This window comes from Electrona antarctica (genome assembly GCF_951216825.1).
Source record: "Electrona antarctica genome assembly, chromosome: 11".
Taxonomy (NCBI): domain Eukaryota; kingdom Metazoa; phylum Chordata; class Actinopteri; order Myctophiformes; family Myctophidae; genus Electrona; species Electrona antarctica.
In genome coordinates, this window is record NC_136792.1 from 29957106 (window position 1) to 29967784 (window position 10679).

At 47.2% G+C, this 10679-nt stretch overlaps 1 protein-coding gene across 1 annotated transcript in view; it reads right to left on the minus strand.

The window, feature by feature from the left end:
- epha4l (eph receptor A4, like) overlaps positions 1-9130 on the minus strand; it is a 51729-nt gene extending 42599 nt beyond the window's left edge. The window contains exons 1-3 of the mRNA XM_079513807.1: positions 9011-9130; positions 7624-7691; positions 4736-5399 (exon numbers count right to left, since the gene is read on the minus strand). Coding sequence (XP_079369933.1) covers positions 4736-5399; positions 7624-7691; positions 9011-9113 — 835 coding nt within the window. The 5' untranslated portion in view covers positions 9114-9130. The remainder of the gene's footprint in view (positions 1-4735; positions 5400-7623; positions 7692-9010) is intronic.
- Positions 9131-10679: the final 1549 nt, after the last annotated feature.

Here is a 10679-nt window from a genome sequence, read left to right on the forward strand (position 1 = left end):
GAGAGTGTACAAACCACTGGTCCATTTGTCCATTTGTACGTTACACAAAATGGACAAATTAGGATTTCACTGTGTAGGAGCAGAATTTTCGAGGGAGAGAGGACAGAGACACAGGAGAACGACAGAGCTATTAGCACCAGAGCACCCTGTCTCTGGTGGGGGGGGGGGGCCCAGAATGATTCTGTGTATTTAAAGCCACCGGGGACTGGCAGGCTAAATAGAATTATGTGGTGAATTTAAAATGATGCTCTCAAGTGCATATTTAACACTGTCAACAGAGAGGGAGAGAGAGAGAGAGAGAGAGAGACAGACAGAGACAGACAGAGAGAAAGAGAGAGAGAAAGAGAGAGGGAAAGAGAGAGGGAAAGAGAGACCTGAGGGAGACCTGAGAGCAGTCACACAATGAATGGAGCACAGAAAAGAATCCTCATCCCCGAAACCTCTTAATCCAATACGGGCCGGGGGGAGAGTTCTCGGCTTAACGGAGGCTATTGGGAATAGAGAGGGAGAGAGGGGAGGGATTGGTACTGCCACTCCAACAGGAAACTGCTACCATCTCACGCACGCACGCACGCACGCACGCACGCACGCACGCACGCACGCACGCACGCACGCACGCACGCACGCACACACACACACACACACACACACACACACACACTTACGGCACAATCCTTCCAAAGCTGTTAATTCAAACACATGCACAAACACCGACAAACGGCGTTGAATCCACACCATGTGGGTTATAATAAAAGTGTTAGGGTGTTAGGCGTCAAAGGAGATCATAGGTTTCCTGTCCTTGAAGTCCGGTTTATTTGGATTTAGGTGTGTGTGTGTGTGTGTGTGTGTGTGTGTGTGTGTGTGTGTGTGTGTGTGTGTGTGTGTGTGTGTGTGGGGGGGGGGGTAACAACTCAACCATGCACTAACAGTCTGGGGTGTCAAAAGTGTCTGACACCTAGCGCTTCAGCCATACTACATCCTTGACAAACTCCGATTCACCAACAAAGGCGACCTGAAACCCCCCCTTCGCTGCCTGCTCAATCGCCCAATAACTGTGAGAGCAATGCAGAGTCGGAGACACACGACTCTCATGCAAATTTTCCTCACACTTTTACAAAAATGTACAAACTCATTATTTCCCTGTGCTGACTCGCAAAGTAAACGCTGCCAGACTCTCTCTCACAAACACACACACGCACACACACACACACACGCACACACGCGCACGGCTTTTCACGCTCTCTTTCTGTGTATCTGAGTAGCTTGTCATCACCTCTGCACGGTAGTTGAAACCCCCTCACCAGATGAGGAGCGAGAGAGACAACCTGACCCCCTCCCATTCCCTCCGAGAGAAAGCTTCCCAAATGCAAATAGACAGAGTCCCCACTCCTTAGATCAGGGGCCCGGTGGCCCTCAGTGCCCCACTGCCCTTGGTCCCTGTGTGTACATCCTGGCCACCCTTGGCCCATGAGCGGGTGCACACACACACACACACACACACACACACACACACACACACACACACACACACACACACACACACACACACACACACACACACACACACACACACACACACACTGCACCCCCCAGCTGTCAAAACCTTGACGTCTTAATCAATCGTAGGCCCACGACCCTGTCAGACAGGCCAGTAAGATGGATGAAGAAGGGGGCGACCTTTGACCTCTGCCAGGGGTGGAGAATACAAGCCCCCCATGCCCCCACCCCCAACAACGCCAACCCCACTCAGCCTCGCTGCTGCCCCGAACAATGATGGAGGAGAACCCCATTCATGGCAGGCTGGGAACCGGGGGCTGTGGTGCCCTTGTAACCCTGCACGCATACAAGACAAGCACAGACACACACACACACACACACACACACACACACACACACACACACACACACACACACACACACACACACACACACACACTCACTCACAATTAGGCTAGTCTGCTGCAGCCGGAGAAACTCTCAACAGAAAACTTAGCAAAGTAATATCAGTTCAAACTACATGTATGAGCCTAACCCTAACCCTAACCCTACATGTATGAGTGTATGCACGCACGCATGCATTGAGTTGCACCGCTAATTAAACTACTTAAAGCGTTGAAGAATATTCACCTATTTTCTCCAAATGTATGTCTATTTTTGCAAATGTTTGTCTACTTTTGCCTACTATAACATGCCCATGTGCAGAATAGGGACGCTGGGTTCATGTGGTAAATACACTTCTATCCTTTACTACAACTGAGTAAATGCAACACATTTCTGACTCACTCACAGACACACAAACGTTATCCTAAACTCTCACTTTCCCTGCCTCTCAGTCCAGCTCCTTGTTAAGTCTCTCGGTCAACATTGTCACATAGAAGTTGAGCCCCTCTCCCATAGAGCCTGTCACACAGAGGAATATCTCTCCCATAGAGCCTGTCACACAGAGGAATATTAACCAGCTCATCAGTGCACTTGAAGACTGACAGTGGCCAGCACCTTTTAACCCTTCAAACACTAGTGCTGACCCCACACAGACACCTCTGGCATCTATGGAGGCTAACACAGAATGTGAACATGTCTACAACTCCCAGGTTCAGCGACCAGATGGGTTGGATCTTGGTGCGTCTCAAGTGGTGTGTACCATTGAGGGAGCTTTACTGGTCTGTAAACTGATACCACAAGGTGAACTGGAACATGATCAAATGCTACGCAGTGGGACCTGAATGGATACGTTGGCTCCAAAACTAATATTACGGACTCTGAAGCTGTCAGACTGTGCATTAATCACACGAGGCAAGGGATTCTGAGCTCCAACATGCGGATGGCATTGGCAACAGTTACTTATTTCAATCCAAGCCGAATGGGAAAGATAATGCATCTTTCGTCGATTTCCTTCTCGAGGGCAAGCCGAATTTATGGCAAAGATCAGCATTTTCATTTTGACTTGAAACAGGATAGCTTATGGTTGTGTGTTTCGCTTTAAACCCCTCTTCAAAGACGATTTAGCCCAGGTTCTGTGGCTAGTAACTCCCCCTCTGGTCTCCTTCCTTCATCTCTCCATCTCTCTGGTTCTTTGAAGCCCACCCTGGGGAGAGAAACCTGGCCTGAGCCATCTATTTGCCTGTGACAGGGCAAGATGGGCAGCATTCCAAACTGAAATTCGTACAGCCGACATGCTACCCTGTTACACACACAGACAACCATCTGTGACCGTTTGCACCCCTTTGCCCCAAACTCCACCCACCTACCCAAACAGTCTGCACTGCCCCTAAATCACTGAACCTGTTTGTCATGCAATTAGTCCTCTGAGACGAGGCTCCCCTGTAAATTAAGAGAGGTGGAGTGGTCCATCCCCCTGTTAATCACCCGTGCCCGGCCTCTGACCCCACGCTGGAACAGCACACTGCATTTGGAAGGGTGCAGGAGTGGGTGGATGGGGGGGGTTACCAATAAACCTGCCTGGCAGAATAACCATCCCCCTGTCTGGCCAGTCCACAGAGAGAGGCACAATACAATATCCACGACACAGCTGCTGTGCACAGTAGCAAGACACCCACAATACACTGCTGCATGACATGGTACAGTACACATACTAGTATACACGCAGTAACTACTATACACTCTGAGAACCCTGTATTTTAAAGTGAGATTGAAATCCTGTACACGCTGATTTGTGCTTAAGATCCATGGAGGCATGGATATCGACAGACGTGTAGTCGAGTTCTGTTGCTCTCTCTGATGTTTGATGAGTGTTGCCAGGCTATTTCTCTGCATCGTTGGCACACTGACAGCTATATCATGGCCATGATTTGAGAAGGCAGGCACAGAGGCCCCTTCATCGACCTGAAACCCTCATCAAACGATACCATATAAAATCACGATAAGCAAAGGCCTGAATAAACAGCAATAGAGGGCTTTTTCAACACCATCTCGCTGCTGTGTACTTTCACTTCTCTCATACCTGCCTGGAATGATAAGCTCTCCCCTGTCGATCTCTCTCTCCCAGCTTTAAACCGCATTGGGAATATGTGAAAGAGCTGGAGAGGGGGAGTGGGGACAAACCGTTGGAGCTCTCTCAACGGCATGTGTTACCAATCCTCTTGGGACCCACACAGTTGCACAACAGCTCCCAACGGACCACCTAATTACTCCATTTACAATCATCATCGTCTCCATCACCCAGCCACGTATCAGGAAGAGGAGCGTGGAGAGTGAGTGAACAGGAAGGGGGGAAAAACTACCAAGTGAGAGGCGGGTGAACAGCGGGAATGAGAGAGAGAGAGAGAGAGAGAGAGAGAGAGAGAAGAAGAAGAAGAAGAAAGGGGAAAAATTGGCCTATATCTTGCCCTTATCTCTAAACTTATTTTTTACTATTTTGAAAAACCTTTTAAAATAGTCAAAATAGCCGATCTACAAGCTCACAATGTGTTGATGTAGATCGGCTAGTTTAACTATTTTAAAATGTTTTTCAAAATAGAATAAAATGGCAAATATGTTTAGGGGTAACGGGTGGCAAAAGATAGGGCTCTTTTAAAGAGTGAAAAGTGTGGAGGGAAGTGAAACAAAGACAGCGTAAGGGGATGGGAGAGAAATTATAAAGAGGTCAGCTACTGTTCAAGAATACCAAACTTCTTGGATGACAGATGAATGGAATAGCCAAAGGAAGTACCAGGCAGTAAACAAAAAAAGAACAAAGCAAAAAACAAAGAAAACAAGAAAAATGCTGTTTCTTTACCTTGGCATTCCCCATTGCGATCCTCATATCCGGGGTTACACAGGCAGTTCCCAATGGGCACCAGCCACTCTCCGTCAGCCCCGCAGTACATCTTTGGAACTTCCCTTTCCTCAGAATTATCCACACACGAGCCACGCACTTCCACGAGCGAGGAGGTATCGGCTCCGGTGATAGTATCAGGGAACTGGGCCAAGTTACGGACGGCTAAGGGGCACTTCTTGTAGAAGACCCTCACAGAAACCAGTGCGATACAAGCCCCGACATCCTGAAAAGCCAAGTAGAAGCCCTTGCGGGTCAAGGCGCCCACATCGCGAACCTCCGTGTTGAGCTTCATGATGCGGTCGCCGATATCAACCTGCGTGAAGCTCTCGTCAGCCGCCACGGTGTCAATCTTCCCGAACTGGTTCTCGCGAATGTAGCGTTCCTTGTCGTTGTTCGATTCGTAGTAGTAGAGGTTGAAGGTCTCCTTGCAGGTGCCCATTACGCCCGGCAGACTGTTGCAGTCCCGCAAGGTGAACTTGATCTCGATGTAGACACGCTGGGCCCCACCACGAGGGATCCAGTCAGTACGGAGCCAGTTGTTCTGGTTCGGCTCCATGACATTACACACCTGGTATGTCCGGATGGGAATGTTCTTTTCATCCATGATGCTCACCTCCTCCCACTATGGGTAGAACAACAACAGAACAGGGTCAGGTGAAGGTCAAATGTACGAGTCTGGATTCTGAACTTCTTTCTCTGTCTTTTTAAGAAATTAAGTGTTGGCCTCTGGGACTCAAACTTCAAGTACAGAAATACATTGCTGTTCTGTTGGGACCCAACAGACGTGACCCCATGACCTATTTCGGGCCCAGACCCATAGTTTAAGAAGCAAAACACTAGATTAGCGTCAACACAATAATAGAAAATATTATGACAGCAATAAAGGAGTGTTTCCTTAATATTACATGCAGGCATCAGACAAATACCAGAATTATGTCCTGTCAAACAATTACAGAAATAATGGGCTGTGTGAGATAAAAAGCAAACATATGAGGCAGCACATGCCAAGACTGAGATTTACCAATGGAGGAAAAAAAAGATTGCTCAATATTTGAGTCTCAACAGACCAATTAATTGTTGGCTATATTTTACTACGGGCGTAGTAGCCTATAGCAGACATGTTGGGTCCTTATATAGAACCATACAGATGTTAAAATGCATGATTTCAGTGTCGCTGTGGTAAAATAATGTTCTAATAAGTCTCATGCCTGCATAAAAACAAGTCTCTCTTCAATGTTCAGAAGAAATATAGAGACTATAGACTATATTGGAATATGAGGGGAAACAGATGTTTAAGTGAGTGTGTGTGTGGGTCTGTGAATCAATACTAATGATCTAATGTGTGCCTGCTTAACATCTGCATACATGATAGGCAAGGTAAGACGTTTCTGAAGGTACGCCTAAGCCTACACATGTTCACCTACTGTTATTAGTATGAACTCATAGGAAAGAGACGTGGACATACAGCGCATGGATTATGTTATCGAGCAGTCTGGTTTATTTTCGCTGAGCTGGAATGTTTGTTTTACTTGTGATTTAGTTTCCCATTCCAACAGAGTATGCTGCAAATGCTTGTGTCTTGAAAGCTTCAAAGTGGCCTGTTCTCTTACATTTTTCACAATAGGCATTAAAAATAGCCTTTGGTTTAACTGCCTTTTAAATAAAAAGAGACAAGCCCAGGCCGTTAGCCCATTTAGTGGAGCTGTTCAAAACAAAATGATCGCAGAATGGGATATGGGTTAGTGGTGATACAGTTGATTTGACAGCTTTATCAGGAACAATCTGGTTTTAAAGCCGAATCCCCTGAGGTAAGGTCGATAACACTAAACATGGCTACGGCCGTATAGGACTTTGACAAAGTGTCTATCACTCCCCGCTGATCTATTCCGCTGCTTTCTTCCCTCTGCCTCTTTTTATTGTGGAAATCAAGCCGCGTCGCGATAAGGCCGCACCTTTCCCCGATAGCAGGGAGGGAGAATGGGGGCAATTGGTCGTAATGAGAGCGGCTGAATGTGGCCCTGTCGACGCTGCCAGGAGCCTGTCAATCACATGGCTGTGATCACATGGCCAACACTGGCCAAGTTCATTTAACGCCTAATCAACAAAGCCGAAATGGAGGCGCATGCTGTCACATTCTATTTCGCTGGGTTGATGTTGCTGAATGGTGTAGATGCATGGTGACCATGGTAGGCCTTCTAAAAATGGCCAAATGGCTTACCCATGCAGGGCGGTATGGTGCAGCGAGGCTTCTGTGTTTTTAAAACCTCATGCAGCGTCCTTGTTTTAGCTATAACGACTTACGACACCCAACTGCTGAGGGTCGAGGCGACGGTGTGTGTTGTGTGCACGACCTGCTGCGCACCCCCGGGCCCCTGGCGGCCACCCCGGACAGTCGCGCTCTGTTACCTTATCAGCACCATTATAGATATCCCAATTAGACCGCATTTAATCCGATCGCATTCCCTATCGCTTTATAGCCCGATCCAATCGTCCCGCGGCAGGGACTGAAACCCGCTGCCCTTTCCCTTCATTCATCCATTCCAGCAGGCCCTTTCTCCGCTGCCAAGTCCCCCGCTCTCCCCCTCGCCTCAGCGGGGAAAGGGATATAAAGTTTCTCCACAAAGACCGATTCAATCCACCGTCTATTCAGGAAACCCGACGCCCGCTGCAGTAGGCTATCTGCCTCGCATCTGACCATTACAGCGAGTGGTTTGAGGGAGAGAAGAGAGAGAGGAGGGGGGCGAAGGCCGGTATGCCTATTATTATAGAGGACATTATCTCTCCATTTTTACTCAACGGGGGACCATACGTCCCAACGAGAGAGAGGACTTTTCTCTTTTACTTACCCCTCCTTCTGTCGGGTTGGCGACCCAACCTAGTTCCCCCTGTACAGATCTGGAGTCCAGTAACGTGACTGAAAAACAAGAGCGGAGAGAAAGAAAGACACATGTGAGCAGTGAGTCCCGTTCCTCCATATGATCTCACAGTGCACTTCAAAGTTCAACAACTTAATGCACAAAAAGAATAGTGATAGTGGGTTTATCGGCAGGAAACAAAACACCACGTTTGTGGAGGAGAATAGTGTTGATAGGCTTCATGCTATTCAGATTATGATTATTATGATTATTAGAGACACATATACGACATTAATAAAAGTAGGACAATTTGTTATAATTCCCAGATTTGCGTTAGGCCTGTGCGTGTGCATCTCCTTATTTAATGCAACTATAGCCTACACAAAATAGCCTTACAAAGAAATACTAAACGCGCATGTGGAATTTATTGTCATTATCCCAGATTTACCATGCAGCGGACTTGGCTATATTTTAGTATCTAGGCCTATGTCCAAAATGAACATGCTCTGCAGAGAAATAAGGCCTGTTTATTTCCCACGGTATCCTATTTTACCTTCTGAAATAAGGGCCAAAAACGTTTAGCATTAGAGAGAATTAGTTTTGGCGATTGTTTGAATTCAACGACGCAGGCATTTATTTACATTTGATGACTATAGGCTATTCAGTGTTTGTATCGCCCAGTAAACTATTTGGTGAATTTTAGGCTTTCTTACTGCAATTGTTCATTCCATTGGTGTATAAAAATCAGAGCTACCAAGAATGTGCATAGGCTGAACTTCATATTTGTATTGTGTCAGTGGCCTTTTCAGTATAGTCTACGACCAAGACAACGGACTGGTTCCCATCCATAGCTAAATAAGAACAAGCTGCTGCAAGCGAAAATAATCATAATCGAATGGATTTCTTTGTGCAGGCTGTTGGTGTGAACTGTGAAGTGTGTGGGCTAGTACACTATAGTCCTACATTGGAAGACTAAAGAAAAATGCTGAAACTGGACACTTGCGCCCGGACCCTGCAGGAGCCCCATGCATGCAAGCCTCGCTCCAAGCCCAGGGCTTTAAGTGGCACGGAGAGAGGGAGAGAGAGCCGAGATGAACAACAGCCGATGCGCATTTGGACAGCCCGTTCCGTTCCGCTCTCCGGGTGCACTGCACAAAAATCTCGCAAAGAAGAAGAAAAAAAAGCTTTGCGTAAAGGTGACCATGGTTGTTTTTTTCCCCCACATTGCAACTGCGTGCGTCTCCGCGCACCATTCCGGAGAAGCGACGTACGGGACAGCGGAGCGGGGCTCCGCTCTCACCACGAGATGAAGTCAAAACTCTCCCGGAGAAAACAGCAACAACTCTCCGCCGCAGTTCTCCCCAGTCCCCAACCTTACCTTCATTTGGGGGGTATATCCGTGCCGACGAAACAAAGGTAGAAATCCCAAGCAGTAAAGAGGTCGCGGTCGCCGTAAACAAAATCCCTGCCATGAGTGCCATTTGTGGTTGCTCGTTTTTTTTTGTGTCCTCGTCGTTGCTCTTCTCACAGGTCTTGCTCGCTCTCTCTTTCTCTCTCTCTCCCTGTGGAATATCTGTTTGAAGCGGAGAGAGCGACGCACCAAGCACACACACACTCAACACTGACTCACACACACACTCACACACACAACCAGGAGGCGGGTCTACTATGTGCGCTCTGACGCGACCGTCAATCCATATAGGAAACGCAGTGGACGGGAAAAGAGGGGCAAATAATCATTAACTGCCCCCACCCCCCAACACCCCCCTCCCCTCATTCCCCTCCCTCCCACCCGCCTTTAAGAGTGGACAGTGGTTCGAGGCGAGATGAGACTGTGCGCGTGGGTAACATTCTCCCTGCCTGGCATTTTGATGTCTTTGCATTGTTTGTGGATGAGAGAGGATGCAACGGTGGCACTGGCCGGCGACTATAATGAGATATCGAATTGATATGTTTAGTTGAACTAAGAAAAAATGTTTCACTAATGAACAAAGACAGCGAGTGTGTAGGCTATTCATCTCTAAAACGGCGCTTTTCCTACAGCCTATTTATTGAGCATGACCCTCCTTCCTTTTATACAAAAACAAACAAACAAAAAACATCTTTATTTATGTGCGTAAAATTCAACGTTTCGGTTTTCTTTTTTGTTCGCCCCTCCAATGGTCTCAGTCACAATGCATTGGTCCTGCATGTAGTCTGGCTCCAGTCAAGCGCAGCGCTGTCCAAGGTGAACCGCATTAGACCAAGGTCGCCACCTAGCGGAAACATTGACGGCTGTTCTGTCTCAAAATTGGATTATAGAACAAGTATGAGCATGACCCGCTAACGTTACACGGAATTGCACTTTGTGGAATTGACGATGCCCTTTTTTGCGACGAACACCGAGCCTCTATTGGATTATCGTCACACGCTAATATTCTTATATTATCAACTTATCAAGGCTTTCTTTGAAATTAATAAATGTAGCCTATAAGCTGTTTTGCGAGCAATTTGAGCAAATTAATATATCGAGCAGGCCTGTCTGTGCCATCATTGATGCTTGAAAGGTGAATGGTCCAGAAATCGATATAGAACTATCGTTAATTCTTGAGCTTTGCCCCCAGACAAAGGAAGCATATATTATTCTGCCTGGTCTGAGTGGGAAACTCCAGCTGTTTTAGTTTTGGACTCTCTCTGTCCGCACAGTGCTCTGTCTCTGTCTCTCTCTCTCTATGTGATGCCTTCCTACGCAGGTCCCCTCTGCTTTGCTCTGCTCCCACGGGATGTGGCCAGTCAGCCAGCAGGCAGGCGAGTTGCAGCAGATGAGCTCGTCACTGTGTGGGCAGGTTAGGGCGTTCCACACGGCCTCACACTGCAGCCGATGAATATAGGCTAAGTCTACTATAATCATAATGTTGTAGCTACAAAGGTGGTGGACAGACAGGACAGTAATATGGACAGTATAGTAGCCAATAGCCATTATATAAGTGCTTAGCCCACTCAAGTATTCATTTTATGTCTGAAATGAAATGAAATGAAATCTATATTTACCCAGGGTATCTGGGCTA